At 46.9% G+C, this 19,645-nt stretch overlaps 1 protein-coding gene across 7 annotated transcripts in view; it reads right to left on the minus strand.

Annotated features, from left to right (window-relative positions):
* Positions 1 to 877: 877 nt before the first annotated feature.
* Positions 878 to 19,645, minus strand: part of PCM1 (pericentriolar material 1) — a 713,620-nt gene continuing 694,852 nt past the window's right edge. For 4 of the 7 annotated variants that reach the window (XM_069200339.1, XM_069200351.1, XM_069200345.1 and 1 more), the window contains one exon: positions 1,004 to 1,164. In XM_069200339.1, the coding sequence (XP_069056440.1) occupies positions 1,139 to 1,164 (26 nt within the window). In that variant the 3' untranslated portion in view covers positions 1,004 to 1,138. Of the gene's footprint in view, positions 1,165 to 19,645 lie in introns of all 7 variants that reach the window. The other 3 variants (XM_069200330.1, XM_069200304.1, XM_069200313.1) reach the window with 1 other exon arrangement.

The following is a 19,645-nucleotide window of genomic DNA, read 5'->3' on the forward strand; positions in this document are numbered from 1 at the left end:
AGCATGGCCCACGGGTCATAACAGCAGCTGGACAATCTGAGGCATCCACATTCTTCAGAGAGTCCCTTCTCCTCGCTGCATCTGTGTCCCTGGTGTAGGTAATCCCGTCTTCTGGGTATCCTGGGGTACGGGCACTCTCCATCCATCCTCTTGCCTTCCTCGAGGTATACTGAAAAGGGTCCTGAATTTGACAAACTCCAACCACTACTCACTGTGTTAGCCTATGGGACAAATGGGTGGGTACGTGACTTACTCCCTGGTTGCTGGGGGCACTTACTTTACTTACCTCCAGTGTTCCCAACTGCCCCCAGCGCCTAGCTAACCAACACACTTACCTTGGCTGGAGTCACTCTTTCACATTCCACTTTTTAGTATATGGTTTGACCCTCCCCTGGGGCCTGGTATATTTCTATGCTATTTCTGATGGTTATTTTATGGGTATATTGTATGTAATATCTCCAAAGGGAGACATACCAATGCCAGTTTAGTAGTAGTGCTGTAATAAAGTATCCTTTATTTCTGCACCACTTGCATGGTCCTTTTTTGTGACTAAGTTATTGTCTGACTACTGTGGTATTGCAAGCGCTTTACATTCCTCTTGGATAAGCTTTAGCTGCTTGCCCTAGCTACCCCTAGAGAGCGTCTGCTATTTGGACACATATTCACTATCACTAAGGGCTGCATGGACTCAATATAGAGTGCCACACCATAGGTGCACACCATAAAGTGAGGCAGTCTCCTACACAGCAAAATCCATTAAAAGACTAATGCATTCTAAAACTGTGTGTTTGATTATATCAAGGGGGCTCACCACCCCTAGAGCAAGGACTCTTAAGAGAGCTGCAGAAAACAAAAACAAAAAAGCATAGAAAACAACTTAGACAAATTACAACTTTATTTGTAATAGTTTTAAAAATACGGAAAAATATGAGCTTAAGGCAGAAATAAACAGCATATTAGGATTCTTTGCATCTATGTAGAATTCCACTTCCAACCGACCTGCCACAGGCAGAAATTAGCATACCTATTCTAAAGGCAATGTGTCAAAAACCAAATGTACAATTGTATACAGTTTACAGTTCAAGATGAAGTGCCAATAATATTTGTGCGCAGTAGAGGGACATGTTTCTCTGCAAATCTATTCAATCTGTGCTGAAGTAGATTCTGAAAAGGAAAAACAAATAGTAACTTTACATTGTGGCTAAAGCATAATGTCAATAAATACAACACAAAATACAAATCTCCTTATGATTTTGACCTATTAATACAACATAACTTATAAGTTTGAGACAGAGCATGCCAATAGCAAAATCTGAAGTTAAACATCTAGTGCTTACATTCAACGAAAAGAGGGAATGGTAGAGCCCACGTGTTAGCTGCAGTATCACGTTTATGGAGAGATTAAGGCAGGTAGACTTCCAGCCAACCCACACCTTCAGTCATGGCTCCCTATTGTGTGGTTTAGGTGAATAACAGACAAAATGTATTTTTAAGCATCAGCAGAGTCACCTCTTATGTCGCATTACACACAAAAAGAGATGCTCAGGAACTGTGGCATCGCAGAACTTGAAGTCAGTTTTCCTAGATTACATACCAGGAGAAACGATCTTGAAAAAACATTGATAAAAGTAGAAAATGAGTCTGTCAAAAAAATATCACAGGGGTAGCTCTCTGTGCTGACTAACAGGGAAAGAAAAGAACTGACGTCAGTGCAACACAACAGACTCACATTCATAATATGAAGTCCTGAGTTATTGACAAATCATATAGCATATCTACAATCTGATCACAGCCCACCAATGCCACTTTCAACCGGAAGTCCAGGTTGGACCCCCACAACCAATCATTTTGCAACAGCGCCTGGGACTCCCAGTGAAAGAGGTGCATGTTAGCCATACCCACAGATCTATCATAGGTTAACTGTGTGTTTGTCCAGCCCAGAGAAAAGAACATTTTGAGAATAGGACTCAAAACCAGCTCTGGGAAACAGTCAGCAGGGCATATTGATACACAAAGAGGAAACGCGGCAGGATCATCATCTTTAAGAGGGCCACTCTACTCATTATATTCAGCAGGAGAGTGGCCCATCTGGCGAGGCCTCACTTCACCTGGAGCACTAGGGGGCTGAGGCTCAGTGTCCAGGTGAGATAGGGTTCTAGGGCAACATGATCACCCAACTATTTGAAGCTAAGTCTATGGGCCAGTAGTTGAGACTGCCATCCTGTGTCTCTCTTATCTCCCTTCATTGGCACCAACGAACAAGTTACTTACCTTCAGTAACACATTATCTGGTAGAAACTCTATCTGCAGATTCCTTACCTTTAGAATTTCCATGTGTCAACTTGGAATCCAGAACTTTTGCTGAGCAATACCCCTGCGTGCTCCGTCGGGTGGCGTTGTACGGATTCATGTGGTGGCATCGGCGTAGTTGGAGCAGTCTGTGACGCCAGGGTCGCCTATAAAGGCACCACCCAGGCGAGCATACGTCAGTACCTTTCCACAAACGTAAACGCCAGAAGCGCTTGGAAAGAACTGTCAGTTTTGTCTGTATCAAAAACTACAGCCCTGAAAGGGACAATCCTTAACCCTAGAAAATGAGTCCGCAGAGCGGGGAGGCATGGGTGGGTGTAAGGAATCTGCAGCTAGATAGTCTCTCTAACAGATAATGCCTTACCGAAGTTAAGTAACTTGTTTATCTGCTAAAGACTTCTAGCTGCAGATTCCTTACCTTTAGAATAAATACCCAAGCCTGAACCTCCTGGCGGTGGGCTGTGGACAAATTCACCTCAAACTAAAAAGTCCTGCAGACTGAACAGGCAAAGTGGCCGTCTCTGCAGAGCTGATTGTTAGCAGTAGTGTTTGGCAAATGTGTGCAGAGTAGCCTACGTTGCAGCCTGACAAATGTCCAGGACTGGTACACCTCTTGCTAACGCAGTGGTAGCAGCTTTGCCCCTTGTGGAATGAGCTCTCAAGCCCTCAGGAGGCTGCTTTTAGGCCAGAGTGAAGCAGATTTTTATGCAAAGAACAAGTCAGCATGAAATGAATCGTTTCTGTACTGCCTGACCTTTCTTTGCTCTCACATACCCCACAAAAAGTTGGTAATCCACCCGGAACTCTTGTGTTCGGTCAAGTTAGAACGACAAAGTTCTATTTGTGTTCAGTCGATGGAGTCACTCCCCTGCCTCAGAGGGATGTGGGGGAGCAAAGAAGGTGGGCAGGGTGATGTTTTGACCCAGGTGACATAGGGTCACCACCTTAGGGAGCAAAGAGGCACGAGCACAAAGCACTACTTTGTCCAAAAACATAGTTTTCATGTTGGTTTGGATGAGAGCCTGTATTTCACTCACCCTCCTGGCAGGTGTTATTGCCACTAAAAAGACTGATGGTGAGCAGCCGAAGCGGACAATTGTGCAAAGGCTCAAAGGGAGCACAAATGAGAAAAGTGAGAACCAGATTTAATTCTCACTGAGGCATGATAAAAGGCATAGGAGGAAACATATGTACAAGCCGTTTAAGGAATCTATTTACAATAGGAGATTTGATAAAGAAGGCTGATCGGCCAGCCGGAGGAAAGCTGATAAGGCGGAAAGATATCCCTTGAGTGTGCCCAATGCAGAGCCCTGCTGGGCAAGGGACAAAATAAAGAGAAGAATATTAGAGAGAGAAGCAGAAAGAGAATCAATAGCTCTTTCTGTACAATAATATACAAAGCGTTTCCAACGGTAGGTGTATGCTGTCTTGAAGGCGTTAAGGGATGCCTGCCTGGCAGAATAACTTTACAGACTTCGGGACGAAGGTTTAAGGCTGTCAACTGCCGCTGCACAATCTCCACGCAAGAAGGCACAGAGTTGACAGGTTCAGGTGGAGAACCTTCCCCTGCTGCTGCGACAGAATATCTTCCAGAAGGGACAGCCTGATCGGGGGAATCAATGCTCTTTTTACCAGGGATACTAGACTCTCCATTCCCAGTCCAGAGTCACCAGGATTACTTGACCCGGTTGTTCTTGATCTTCTTGAGAACTCTGGGAAGGCGTAAAGGAGGCCTGAGCTCCACTCGCAACAAAAAGCATCGCTGAGCGATTGCCGCCTTGGAGTTCTCCAATGCGCTATACTACGGACATAGCACATTCTCTTCAGAGGCGAACAGATCTAACCAAGGCTCTCCCCACTGCGGAAAGAGTCCTTGCCCCACCTCCGAATGGAAACCCCACTTGTGACCCACTACACATCGACGTCTGAGTTTGTCTGCCCTGGTGTTCAGAGAACCTGCCAGGCGTTGAACCACCAGGGTTATACCCTGCTGTTCCAGCCATGTCCAGAGACGCAGGGCCTCTTTACAAAGGGTCCCCAACCCCACCCAGCACTGCTTGTTGCAGTACCACATGGCCATGAACCCCTGCACTAACTTACCCTCGACAGAGGAAAGAAATGCCTGCAATGCTAGCCGGTTGGCCCCGAGCTCCAACAGACTGATGTGGAGCCCGGATTCCTCTGGAGGCCAAAGTCCTCTGATCTCCCAGATGTCTGCCGCATCCCACAAGAGACACATCTGTCTCAATTGTGAGGTCTGGTTGGGGAAGGGAAAGGAGTCTGCCTCTGACCCAATCGCGGGTCGTAACCCACCACTGCAGGTCTTTTGCATTTCCCTCCTGCACCATGTCAGAAATTTCCATGATGCTGCACCCAGTAGAACTTCAGCTCCCACTGCAGAGTCCAAATATGCCATCTGGAATGATTTACCAGAAGGATGCAGAAGGCCATCTGGCCCAGCAGCCGCAGAGCCAGTCTCACCGAAACCCTGAATATCCTGGACTCGCTGCTCAGGAGGATAAGCTCAAAACTGCAGTATCCACAACAGATCTGATGAAAGAGCATCTGAGTGGAAGTGAGGTGTGTCTTCCACATGTTTATAGTGAACTCCAGCGAATGCACAAGTTTCGCCGTAGTCTGGAGGTGGGAGACGACAGCAAGGGACGAGCCTGCTTTAACAGCCAGACGTTGAGGTTGGGGAAGACTGAAACCCATGACCTGCGCAGATGAGCTGGGACCACTGCCATCAGTTTGGTGAACACCTGAGGTGCACTGGCAAAACAAAATGGCAGCACTGTGAACTGAAAGTGCCTGTGGCCTACCTTGAACCACGGGCAACACCTGTGAGCAGGCAGGAAGGGAATCTGAAAATACACAACCTGTAAGTCCAGTGCTACCAAATTAGTCTTCTAGGTCAGATAAGACCTTAGCCAACGTGAGCATCTTGAACTTCATCTTGAAAACTGATTTATGGTCCGTAGGTCTAGAATAGGGCAAAGACCCCTTGTTCTTTTTGGGTATCAGAAAGTAGCGGGAATAACAACCACTGTCTACTTCCGATATCTGCACCCTTTCTATGGCTCCCTGGGCCAGAAGAGGTGTAACTTCTCCTCACAGAACAGAGATAAATGATCCTCTGCCAGCCATTCGAATATCAGTGGTACTGGAAGAGGAAAGGATTGAAAAGGCAGGGCATAGCCCTTCCAAATGATCTGCAGTCTACAAGCATCTGATGTAATGGCCTGTCCATACAGGAGATGATGCTGAATTCTCCCTCCAACTGGGCAAGTATAGTCCTGCAGAACCAAACTAGGAGGGCTTTGAGGCTGCAGCTGCCAAGGGCTGGGTAGCAGATGTTTGTTGGCTGCCAGGCCCTCCATGTCTGAAGACACCAAGCCCATGTCCTCGCATAGCTTGGGGAGCTTTTGCTGACAGAGGCTGGCGCGCTAGTACCTCCCTTTCATGGCCACAAAAGGGGCGAACGGCAGACAGTGGACGAGGGGTGGCTGGGAAGCCCAAGGACTTGGCTTTAGCCTGATAGTCATTAAAGCTCTCTATAGCAGAGTCTGCCTTCTTGCCAAACAAGCGTCCCATTGAAGGGCATGTCCATAAGGTTTGCCTGGCGATTCCCCGAAAAGCCATATGTTCTTAGCCAGGTGTAGCACCATAAGGCCATTATCGTTGAAACCGCTCTGCCCAGCGAGTCAGTCATATCCAGGCCACACCGAATAGTGAACTTTGCAGCTTCTCTCCCATCTTTCACCACTTGGGAGATGATGGCCCAGGCTGCCTCCGGGACCTGTAGCAGCACTTGCACAATCGTATCCCATAAGGTGTGTGAGAAACGGCCCAATGAGCAAAGAAAAGAACCGACATCTGCGCGCCTGGGTGGCGCCTATATAGGTGACCGTGATGTCACATTCGGCGCCAACCACGCCACACAGACCCGAACAGAGCCATCCGATAGTGCGCAGGTGTATTGCTCAAGCAAAAGTTTCCAGATCCAGCCTGACGCCTGAGGAATTCAAAGGTAAGGAATCTACAGCTAGAAGTCTTTATCATGTGTGTGTGTATATATATATATATATAATATATATATATATATATATATATAAAGTAAATACACACACACACACACGTATAGTATAAGTAGCATGTAAGATGTAGGAGGCTGGCCTGGTATGTGGTGGACACCTATAGTGTTGGCACCTTATAGCAGGTCAAGGCAACCCTTATTAGTTAGTGTTACAGTGTCTAGGAAGCTAGGGATCTCTAGTGGTAGCTATGGTGAGCAGCCAAGACTTCTCTAGAAGGAGTGTGAAGCACTTCCAATTCCACAGTAGTCACACAGCAACTTATCACACCTGGAAGGAACCACACAGTATTGCAAAAATAAAGGTACTTTATTACAAGAACACTGAAGTAAATTAATATAGCCAATCCCCTCTTTCTGGAGGAAAGTACACACAAAATATCCACAGGTAAGTAGTAGGAATTAGCATAAAAACATTCGAAATAGCAAGGGTCCTATAAAGAGGGGTGCAAACCATATACTAAAATAGTGGAATGAGAGAATGGGTACCCCAAGAGGTGAGTATCTAGAAAAGCCCCAGCAACCAGGAGAGCAGAGGTAAGTTACCTGGTCGTCCCATGGGCTAACATGGGGACTTGGAACTGTAACAATGCAGAAACAGGACCAGGTCGATGGAACCCAACGGTGGATTCTTGATGAAGAGGGCCTGTAAAAGAAGGGGACAGAGTCCTGTCCACGTGGGGCAGGAGGTAATGCCCACCTGTATGTGGGTGAAGATCTGGATCGATGGTAGTGGATGAAGTTCAACTTGGGAGTCCAGGAGCTGCAGAGGAGTCCCTGAACTTGCCTAGGAGCTGCCCTTCGCCGGTCGCTGGAATGAAGACGGGTCAGTGGTCAGGAGGACCACCAATAAAAACAGACAAATGCAACTGAAGCTGTTGGGAGATTTGAAGAGGTGAAGAGGACTAGCAAGGTCCAAGGGATTCAACCCTATGAAGGCAGGAGAGCCAGCAGAAGCAGTCAGAGCCTTCATCAGCTACCCACTGGCAGCAGGTACAGTAAGTCGCAGTGAGGCCCAGGCGGCACACCTGAAGAGGAATCCCAAGTCGCTGAGGCAGCAGAGAGGAGACTGTCCTTACAGAGGTAGAGTGCTGGGGGCTGGGGCTACTTAGAGCCTGAAGATCCCTTGGAGCAGGAATCAACAAGCCTTGGTTGCTGCAACAGTTGTGGTGCACAGGGAATTCTATCTTGGAGGAAGAGGCAAGGACTCACCGTCTCCCAAGTTGGAAAGAAGGCAGAGAGGACCCTGAGGATCCCCTCAGAACCACAACCTGTGTTGGAGAATCTTTGCAGATCGGGAGGAAAGCAGAAATCAGCAGCCAGAGATTGTTGCCTTAGGTGCTTGCTGATGCAGGGGAGTTACTTCTTCACTCCAAGGGAGATTCCTTCTTGCTTTTTTGGTGCAGCTGAAGTCTTGCCGAACCCAGAGGATGCACAGCTGTGGAAATGTTGCAAATTGCTGACAGGAGCCGCGGAAACAATGCTGCAAGGAGAGGTCGTCTGGGTTTTGCAGTCTTGTTCGGTTCCTGTGAAGTCCAGCAGCAATTCCGGTGACCTGGAGCAGAAGGAATGGTTTCTTACCTGTAACTCCAGTTCTCTCGTAGGGGTATTTCCATGATAGTCATAAGCATTGAATAGTTCCGCGCGCCTGCGGGGACCCCGGAGCACTGATGTGAATTATATTCTTAAGTGCAAACACCAGCCGTTTAAAGAAAAGGTCTGTCAAAAAACACTTAAGAATAACATTGTGCAGCCTATGTGAATAGCTACACAGGCCAAATTGTTGAAAAGAAAATCAATAGTAGTGTAAATTCATGTTCAAACACCTATTTATTCTAGAAATGTAATAACAAATACATTCTCATACTTTATTTACACCTCTGATGAGAATAAAACAATGCAGGGCAGTGTAGCCCATAGGCTGCCATTATACAGAATGTAAATAGAGCTGTGCCTTTAAGAAAAGCAAAGTCTTCCTGTTTCCCATCATGCACAGCAAAAGGCAGTTGCCTCAGTTCTTTTTTGGAGGCTATTACCTGACATGAAGAAAAAACAAAACATTTGTTGGAGTACCCACCTCCATAATATTCATGTTCTATGTCAACTCCACCGGGGAGGAGGGAGGGTTGCTTATGACTATCATGGAAATACCCCTACGAGAGAACTGGAGTTACAGGTAAGAAACCATTCCTTCTCTCGTAGGGGATTTCCATGTATAGTCATAAGCATTGAATAGAGTAGCAAGCCCATCCCCATAACCGCGGTGGAGTCGACATAAGAATACTGAGAAAAACATGAATCATGCAAACAAATTCTTGAGTAAAGCCTGTCCAACCTGAGCATCTGCCCTAGCGTCTGTATCAAGGCAGTAATGCTTAGTAAAGGTATGGACCGACCTCCAAGTGGCAGCCTTGCATATTTCTGCCAAAGGGACATTTCTCATCAAGGCTACAGTAGCTGCTTTCCCTCTGGTCGAGTGGGCTTTTGGTCTACCACCAAGGGATTTGTTTGCTAACTGATAACATAACATTATACATGAAACAATCCACCTGGATAAAGATTGTTTAGATGTGCCCAAACCTGTTCTGATTGGGCCATAGTTAATAAAAAGCTGTTGTGATTTTCGTAAGCTTTTTGTCCTGTCCAAGTAAAATTTCAATACTCTCTTTACATCCAGAGAGTGCAGAGTTCTCTCAGCAGGAGTAGCTGGATTCTGAAAGAAAGTCGGTAATGAAATTGTTTGGTTCACATGGAAGTCGGAGACTACCTTAGGTAGAAATTTTGGATGAGTTCTCATTACCACTTTTGCAGAATGAAAAACCGTGTAGGGTTCCTGAGCGCAAAGGGCCTGGATTTCGCTGACCCTACGCGCTGAAGTGATTGCCACCAGAAAAGCAGCTTTCCATGTGAGATGCTGCAGCGATGCCTTGTGTATCGGCTCGAATGGCGGCAGCATCAGACGTGATAAGACAACGTTCAGTTCCCATGGAGGAGAAGGCTTTCTAATGGGAGGAAAAACCTTTTTTAAACCTTCTAGGAAATCCTTAATAATCGGAATCCGAAAAAAGGAAGTTTGTGAAGGACTCTTTCTGTATGCTGTTATCGCCGCCAAGTGAACTTTTATTGACGACAGTTGTAAGCCCGATTTTGCCAAACTTAACAAGTATGGTAAGATAGATTGTTCTCCACAAGAAACCGGGTCAATGTTGTTGTGTAAACACCAAATGCAGAATCTCTTCCACTTGCTTGCATAGGCTGATCGTGTGGAAGGGCGTTTTGCTTCCCTCAGAATTTCCATACAGTCCTGAGGTAAGTTCAAATGTCCATATTGCACTAGCTCAGGAGCCATGCTGCCAAACTCAACGATGAGGGGTTGGGATGAGATATCTGCCCTCTGAACTTCGTGAGAAGGTCCGGGCGATATGGTAGCCTGATGTGTGGTTTGAGTGACCGGTGAAGAAGGTCTGGGAACCACCACTGGCGTGGCCACTCCGGAGCAATTAGGATCATTTTGGTCTGAGCATTGGACAGCTTCTGGAGAACTGCCGGAATCAGGGGAAGCGGTGGAAAGGCGTAAAGAAATGCCCCTGACCAGCTTATCCATAGGGCATTCCCCAGTGTCCCTGGATGGTAATATCTGGAGGCGAAGTTTTGGCATTTTTTGTTTTCTGGGGTTGCGAATAGGTCTGTAGAAGGGGTACCCCAGAGTGCGAAAATGGAATGAACGACGTCGTCGTGTAGTACCCATTCGTGGTTCTCGCTTATTACCCGACTGAGGGCATCCGCTTGAACATTCTGGATGCCGGGCAGGTGAGTTGCCACTAGCGACAGGTTCCTGGCTAGAAGCCAATGCCAGATTGTCTGGGCCTCTCTGGATAAAATTCTGGACCTGGTGCCTCCTTGTTTGTTCACGTAGTACATAGTGGCCACGTTGTCTGTCTGAAGAAGGAGAGTTTCCGTTCTCAGAGAGGGAAGGAAGGCTTTGAGCGCAAGGTGGACTGCGCGAAGTTCCAGCAGGTTGATGTGATAGAGACTCTCTTTCTGTGACCACTCGCCTTGGACTCGAAGATGTTCCATGTGCGCCCCCCATCCGAGCAGTGACGCATCTGTTACGATGGTTTGAGATGGAGGTCGTTGTTGGAACGGAATCCCCACCAAGAGATTGCTGGGCAAACACCACCACTTGAGGGATTGTAGGGTGTGAGGAGACAGCAGGACTTTGTTCTCCCAATCGTCCCTCAGTTGACACCACTGATCCTCTAGATTTTCCTGCAATGGTCTCATATGGAGACGAGCATTGGGAACCAGATGGATACAAGACGCCATCGAGCCCAGTAGAGAAGCTATTATTCTTGCAGTGGCTTGAGGTCTTTCCTGCAGTTGTTTGCACTTTTGGAGAATCGATAACCGTCGTTCCTCCGAAGGAAACACCTTTCCTAGCTTGGTATCTACAATGGCCCCTAAGTAATGCAACCTCTGAACAGGTGTTGCTGTTGATTTCAGAAGATTGACTTGAAGACCAAGTTTTTGTAGCAGTTGTAGAGTCCATTTGAAATGCTGCTGTGCCTCGAGATAGCTGGAGGCCTTTATGAGCCAATCGTCTAGATAGGGATAGACGAATATTCGCTGTTTCCTCAAGTGGGCGGCTACTACCGCCATGCATTTGGAAAAAGTCCTTGGCGCTGATTTTAGGCCGAACGGTAGAACTGCAAATTGGTAATGGCGTTTTCCGACAGTGAACCTTAGGAATTTTCGATGTTTCTTGGCTACTGGGATATGGAAGTAAGCGTCGCAAAGATCTATCGCACATAGCCAGTCGCCCTGACGTAAATGTGGGTAAATTTGGTGTAAGGCTAACATCCTGAATTTTTCTTTGCGAATCCATTTGTTTGCTGTCCTCAGATCTAAGATGGGAAGAAACTCTTGTTTGTCTTTTTTCTGTACAAGGAAATATCTCGAATAAATCCCCTTCCCATGTTGGCTGATGGGAACGGGTTCTATGGCTCTTTTTTGCAATAGGATATTGACCTCTAACTGCAGAGCTTCGAGATGGTGGTTGGCTGTTTTGGGTGGAACAGATGGTGGAGAACTGGTGAATCTGAGAGCGTAACCATGTCTCACAATATTCAATACCCAGGCGTCTGTTGTGATGCGTAGCCACTCGTCTAGATGATTTGAGATACTTCCCCCTACCGGAGTGGGTAACGGAGGAGGGGGAAGCAAAGATTCAGGGCCTAGACGTGGGAGTTTGTCGAGGTGTCTGGGTCTGAGGTGTTGAACGACCCCTTGTCGACTTTCTGGAGAAGCCCCTCTGATGCTGCTGCTGCTGCTGTTGCTGAGGGCGTGAAGACGACCAATGTGGAGCCTGATACCTGTGGGTGAACAGTCTTCTTTGATATGGGCGGAATCCCTTTCGCTGTTCTTTAGGTCGCTCTATGCCTACCGCTTTTAAGGTATCCAGCTCCGACTTCATTCTGGCCATCTCATCATCGGCATGAGAGCCGAATAAAGTGGAGCCTGAGAAAGGCAGGTTCTGTATCCTCTGCTGTGCTTCGGGTTTAAGCGATGTAAGCCGCAGCCATGCATGTCTCCTGAGCGCTATACCATGAGCATAGTTATGTGCGGATAGAGTTGAAGCATCTGCCGCAGCACTTATGATCTGGTTAGAAACCATTGCTCCCTCGCTCACGACCTCTAGGAAATCTTCCCTTTTGTCCCTAGGGAGATGCTCTGAGAACTGTAGTATAGAGTCCCAGAGGGATCGATCATATCTCCCTAATAAAGCAGTGGCACTGGCTGCTTTCATGGTGATAGATGCCGTCGAGCATACTTTTCTTCCTGCAGCATCGATCTTTCTGCTTTCTTTGTCTGGGGGAGCAGAGGAAGACGGTGACGTCGAATGCGATTTCTTCGCTGCCACTATAACTACCGAGTCTGGTACTGGGTCCGACCTCAAGAATAGAGGATCTTGCTCTGGTGGACGGTACTTTTTAATGAGTCTGGAAGGAGCAGACTTTGTTGTAGCCGGCGTGAGAAAAATGTCCATTGCCGGTTCAATAAGACCCGGAACCAGTGGAAGTAAAGGTCGTGAAGATGTCCTTTGATGCAAGGTCTCAAAGATTACTGATGTCGATTGGGCTGGAGCTGCTAGCGGGATATTCAGCTTGGTTGCCCCTCTCACTAAGACCTCCTGAAATGTGTTGACATCATCTATGGGAGACACTCTTGGGGATGGTGAGTCTGATAAGGTTGGAGAGTAGTCTCGTGTGGACGATGAAGAATGTCCATGGTGTGATTGACGGCGGTGCCTTGAGGTAGATGTACGTCTCGAGGAATAACCAGAACGCCCTGCAGATCGCGTTGGAGTCCTCGGAACAGGTTCTGGAGGAGGCGCCGGAAGAGGAGCCGTAGGTGTTACCGGCGTCTGTGGTAAAGGCGACTGCCTTTGTGAGAGCTGTGGTGATGCTGGAAGTAGGATAAGCGAGGCCGAGGATTCTGAGGTTGTATAAACCCTTCTAGGCCTCTTAGATGGTCTTCTCGACGTCGAAGCACTCCTCGACGTCGAACTGCGGTGACGCCGAGTGCCTCTAGACGTCGACTCGTCTCGCCGCTGAGAACCTCTCGACGACGAACCTCGACGTCGGTGCAGTGACGGTGAACGCCTCCGACGGCGAACACTCTCTCTCGACGGCGATCTCCCTCGCCGTGTCGACGGCGAGCCCGACTCGGATCTCCTTGACGTGGACTGTGTTCGCCGTGTCGACGGCGACCCAGATCCTCTCGACGTCGGGTGTCTTCGCCGCCTCGACGGCGAAATAGCTGTCGACGGCGAACGATGTCGTTTTCTCGCCGGCGAAGCACTCCTCGACGGCGAACATGTTGGCGCCGTTCCCTGCTTCGACGTCGACGCTCTCGACGTCGTCGGAGATCTATGTCGTTTTTCAGCAGGTCTGGAAGGAGTCATGGAGGAAACAGGTTGAGCCCTGGTAGAAGTCTGACCTTCTCCTCGCTCTGTAGTGGAATGGCCACTTTTTCTCCTGTCCTCTTTCGCCTGGAGTCGGATCTTCTCTCTGTCACGAAGGGTTCTTCTAGAGAAGGTTTTACAGATGTCACACGACTCCGGTTTGTGGCTGGATGGAAGACAAATTATACAGACCGTATGTGGATCTGTTTTAGCCTTCTTTCTTCCACAAGAAGGACATTTATCAAAAAGTGAAGGCATTTCTAACTAGAAAAACCTCAAAATTCTGTCAGAATTTAACAGAAATCAGTAGAAAATGATCACTCAAAGGTAAAAACGTCGAGTGAAAATGAAATTCAGAAGATATTTCAATGAATTTCTGTCACAAAAGCTTTTGTGAGGTAGAGCTCAATGCTTCAGGGTCCTGTCAGCAGGAGCCGGAAAAAAGAACTGAGGCAACTGCCTTTTGCTGTGCATGATGGGAAACAGGAAGACTTTGCTTTTCTTAAAGGCACAGCTCTATTTACATTCTGTATAATGGCAGCCTATGGGCTACACTGCCCTGCATTGTTTTATTCTCATCAGAGGTGTAAAAAAAGTATGAGAATGTATTTGTTATTACATTTCTAGAATAAATAGGTGTTTGAACATGAATTTACACTACTATTGATTTTCTTTTCAACAATTTGGCCTGTGTAGCTATTCACATAGGCTGCACAATGTTATTCTTAAGTGTTTTTTGACAGACCTTTTCTTTAAACGGCTGGTGTTTGCACTTAAGAATATAATTCACATCAGTGCTCCGGGGTCCCCGCAGGCGCGCGGAACTATTCAATGCTTATGACTATACATGGAAATCCCCTACGAGAGAAGAGGGCATTGCAGAGGAGTCCCGGTGGAGTCTTGCATGCCGAATCTGGAGACCCATCCGCAAGGGAGTCCCTAAAGAGCCCAAAAAGGGGCTTGATTACTTTGCAAGATTACCACCTATCAGAGGGGGTCACTGATGTCATCTGCCTACCTGACAGCCAGATGCTCCTAGGGGCCTCTGACCATCTTGATTTCAAGATGGCAACATCAAGTGGCCACCTGGAGGAGCTCTGGGCACCACCCCTAGGGTGGTGATGGACATGGGAGGGGTCACTCCCCTTTCCGTTGTGCAGTTTCGCGCCAGGAGGGTCTTGGGGTCTGCCTGAACAAGGAAGTGAGTGCCAAACAGGTATGGCCTCAGCCTCTTCAAGGCCCAGGGCATATCAAAGGACTCCCTTTCAATGGCTGAGCACCGCTTTTCTCTGGGGGTCAAACGTCTATTTACAAAAGCAACAGGTTGATTCTGACCCTCTTCATTAAGTTGAGAAGGTACTGCACCTACCCCTACCTCAGAAGCATCTGTCTGGACAATAAATAGTTTTGAATAGTCAAGTCAGGGCTTCTTAGAATGGGAGTAGAGCACATAGCCTGTTCCAGGTCATAAAAGGATTTCTGGCAGCTAGCTGTCCCATACAACTTTCTTGGGCATCCTGTAGGGGGTTGGCTCTCTATGTAGTGTGCAAAGCTAGGAACACTGTGCAGACAATTCCACGCAACCACACATTGGTCTATAGGTGGTGAAAACTAGACCACCTAATGCTCTAATGTTTATGATAGCTTGGCCGAGCAGTTAGGCCAATCCTGGGGGAAGTGCAAAGCATTTGTTGTACTCAGTATCAATCTTGCAACTCACACACTCAAAGGAATAACTCGAGACCAGTTTATAAAAATACTTCAGATTTTTATATAAATTTTAACACCAAGATCTTCGGAATTGGGTAATTACTTTTCAAGATATGGATTTGTGACATTTAATAAAAATAGTCTTTTAGTGCATATTTACATACCATAGGAATCAATGGAGGATCACCTTTAAAAATACATATAAAATGACACAGTTGGTTTACCAAGTTCTTCTTTTGCAGGTTGGTCGAGGTCGGCGATGGGCACACTGTGCCAGCTTGAGAAGTTAAGGCAGGTCCCGGTTCCAGTTGGAGCAGCGGGAGAAGGTCTCTGGAGCTGGTGCAGGGCCACTGTGAGGGACCACTTGGAAAAGCAATGCACAGGTAAGTTTTTGGTGAATCCTGGGGGTCCCCTTAGAGTGTTGAGGTTGCAAGAAGTGGGGGGACCCATAAAATACAGTTGGTTCTTCGGTGCAGGGCACAGGGCAGCCAGGTGCAGAGCAAATCGATGAGCCAGGAGCTGTGCGCAAGCATGCTCTCAGGAGCAGGAGGTAAGTTGGTTCAAGAGTCGTTTGCAGGACAACGGGGGCCCCCTGGCCGAAGGTCTGGGATGTTCCTATAGTCCCTCGACTGGGGCTTCCTCCTGGTCCTTTTGCAGCCCCAGGTGGGCAGTTTTTTTAAATTTTCAACGTGGGCTAATACCCCTGGGTATTGGCACGGGTTAGCTGCTGGAGGTCGCAGTGCCACCAAACTTGGCACACTGGCAGGGTTTGTCCTTGCAGTCGTCGGGTTGCAGTTTGGTCCAGCTGCGGTGTCCATTTCCAGAGTTAGCGGCTGGTCAGTGAAGTGACCATAACTGGTTTGATGGTTCCTTTGGATTGTAGAGTGGTACCTCCAACTCAGGAGGGAGTTCTTGGGCGATTGGCAAAGCCTGGAGGGTCCTTTGGGGTTTTTGTGGAGTTGTCCAGTAACTCCTCAGTGGCGATGGTCGGGTCCTGGGTGCAGCAGGCAGGATTTGGCACCTTTTTTTTTGGGTACAGCAGGTCCACAGTTCTTGTCCTTTCGAGCTTCTGGTTGCTGCTCTTTTTTGTCTGTCGAATCCGATTTCCTGGTCTAGGGATGCCCACTAAATACTTTATTTAGTGGGTATTTTAGGGCGAACCTGGTAGTGACCAATGGGTCATCTACCTTTGGGTGGCTACACCCACTAAGTGACCAGAAGTCCCATCCCTACACCTGATTGGCTATTTTCCTTCCATCGAAGATGGAGGAGAATGAAATGGAGTGTCTACCTTGATTCAACACCTTGGAGGTGGTGCATGCTAGGTAGGGCCATTCCCCTGTCCTAAGTCTGAATTCCTGCTGTTGCTCCAAGCAAAAATAGGGGTTTGCAACAGGGCATCCCCCTGCTGCAAGCAGCAGGCCTGGAGATCGAGTTTCAAAGGCGGTAGGCCCTTTGAAGCTTGCAGCCAGGACAGTGCACATTCCTGAGGGAGGGGGTGTTAGCACCTCCATCCAAGAAGGGCTTGGTCTGGAACCCCGAGAGAGTAATCTCTCACCCCAAGGTTGTACATTGGCTGTCTTAAGGTGGCAAGCTGGCTAGAACCAGTGATCAACCATGCCAGGATAGGTAGCTTTTTGCAGGGTGCACCTGTAAGGTGACCCCTGGGTACATTTAGTAATAAATCCAATGCTTGTACCAGTTTGGATTTATCATTCTGAGTTGCTTGATACCAAACAACCCTGGGTTCAGAATGACCATCATGTAGCTGTGAAACTCGTGTTGACCAGCGTCCAGGAAGTTTATCAAAATGGTTACTCTGTCCACTTACTATGCTTAAGGTTTAGTAAGGACACCTCGTCTATCTCTCAGCAGAGGTCACATAAAAGAGAAAGGTCACATGTCCAAACACATCAGAGGAGGCTATGAAGGCCTTAAAAAATGACTCATCATGAGATTGTAAAAGACAGTTCCCAAAAAGAGGAAAAAGAGAAAATCTCCTCAGAAGCTGCAAGGTCTGAATCCACTACTTCATCTTCTAAGTCAGGAGTGCGCCCGCAGAACTACTCCTCAGAAGTGTCGATGACAACCGTTCAAAAATACCAGTGTCGGCAACATCATAGTTGACAGCTGCTACATTGACGACGTCAGTACATCAGCTGACGATAGCACAGTCAACAGGGACCATATCAATGAAGATAGCTTTGTTTACAATAGAGACATCAAAAACATCCCAGCAACTGCAAACCGCAACCACGGACTGGACTACTACTTCATCAACGACACCGTGGACAAGAGTAAAACACACAAAAACATTGCTGCTTGCCAAACACACTTCACCAAGTAAGGTTTCTCCCTACCCTCAAAGCCACCTTCTCAATGTAAAAAAGTCAGAAGATGACAGCCCATACGGACCAGTCAACAGCCCTTCATCAGGAGGATGACATGGATGTTGACCAAAAGTACTATTAGTAGTCTTGCGTGCCTCAACATACGGACTACTCTGAAAGGCCTAGGCAGCATGGAAAACACTTTCAACATCATGCCCACTCTCCTTCCCAGGAAGGTATGGTGCAGGCTCCTTTAAATTTGTTTCACAACCTCCAAAGCATGCTGCTTGATTATTACAAAACATTTCTCGTCAGTGTTAGTACGTTTGTGGTAATGTCTGTGTGTACTATTTCAACAAGCAGGGGGGAACGAGATCACTAGCTCTCGCCAAGGAAGCTCAAGGTATCTGGAACTGGACCACAGAACACAAGGTAACGTTTTGGGCGGAGCATGTTCCTGGGATGAGCAACTGCTTAGCGGACATGCTAAGCAGAACAAAGAACATCTGCCATGAATGAAAGCTCAATCAGTCGACTCTGAACAAGATCTTCTACCTGTGGGACATACCAGCACTAGATCTCTTTGCTGTGAAAGAGGATTGAAAATGCCAGTTTTAAGCAACTTGGCGTCCCCATCCAGGATCGTGGGGAAATGCTTTTTGATCAGATGGTCAGGGATCTTTACATATGCTTTTCCCCAGAAACTCTTATAGCTAGGCTTCTCAACAAAATGTAGGCAGAGCAGTGTTGTATAATCCTAATAGCCCAAAAATGGCACTAACAGCAATGGTCCACAGAGTTGCTCCTTCTGTCAGAATCTAACCAGTCAGCTGAAACCATTCAGGACACTTCCGAGGAAGAACCAAGGCCAGGTCCTTCATCCCGAACTGACTTCTTTCCACTTATCCGCATGGCTCCTGAATTTCATGAGTTCGCAGATCAAAAGATCACTCGACTACAGAGATATGCTTGCTAAAGCTAGAGTGGATACCGCTACAATAACGTACAGATTAAAGTGAAAACGTCTCAGTGTATGGTGCCAGAACTCTAATATTCACCCTATTCAGGCTTCACCAGAACAAATACTACCTTATCTCTTGTCACTGGCAAAATCAGGATTGGTCCCAGCGTCTATTAAAGTAAACCTTACTGCAATTTCAAGATACAGATTCTCTGCAAACTCGCTCTCTTTGTGGTCTAACAGACTGATTAAGCAATTCCTTAAAAATTCAGGGTTTTCTCTTAAATATGGGTTCCTCCTCCTGCGTGGCAGTTTAATACATTGCTGACAGTTAATGAAAAGTCCATTTGACGAATACATAATGTGGACCTCAAATTTCTGTCATGGAAATTAGCATTACTGTTAGCCTTTACATCAACAAGAAGGGTTTGTGAGATACAAGCATTTACAATTAAAGAGCCTTTCTTACGTTTTACAGATGACTATGTAATGCTCAGAACTAATCCAAAATATATCCCAAAGTCCCTTCAGATTTTCATCTGAATGATACATTCACACAGCACTATTGTCTGAAATCTACACAACGCAGTGATGCAGCATCTAGGCAGGCAGTGTTACATCATTTATTTCAATAAGGTGTGCTTTTTTTGGTCACATATGTCTACTCGATGTATATTTGTCTATTTATATGTGTTTATACCCGCCATTCGCTATATTATAGTAATGAATATATATTCATATATGTATACCTATATATCTATAGGGCTGTACACACACATACATATGTGTATATATATATATTTTTCAGTTTCTTTTAAATGTGGTTTGCACTCTTGAAATTGCATGGTGACACCCAAAGAAAGGCAATAAAATTGATTCATCATCGGACTGAGGTGCCGTTTGTGCCTGTGGTCTGGAGGAGATCTTGAGAACACACACACATTATAGTTAGGACCTAGTTTCCATAGAAAGAGCATTTTTGTTCTGCCAATAACTTTGGCACTACTTGACAACTGCACAACATTTTCAAAACGTATACTTCAGTCGGTTCATCTGTGGTCTTGAAAGTTTCGGAGTGATCCATCAAGTGGGGGATGAGAAAAAAGGGGGTCCTAAAATGTGTTTTCCAAATGTATTTTCCCATAGGGATTTTGAACAGGACTACAGCCCGAACCGCTGGAGGGAATTACACCAAATTTGGCAAAAAGCTAGATCTTAGTCAGGAAACCATGCTTTTTGTGATTTCGTTGAAATCCGTTCAGTGCTTTTAGCGATAT

This window comes from Pleurodeles waltl, chromosome 1_2 (genome assembly GCF_031143425.1).
Source record: "Pleurodeles waltl isolate 20211129_DDA chromosome 1_2, aPleWal1.hap1.20221129, whole genome shotgun sequence".
NCBI lineage: Eukaryota > Metazoa > Chordata > Amphibia > Caudata > Salamandridae > Pleurodeles > Pleurodeles waltl.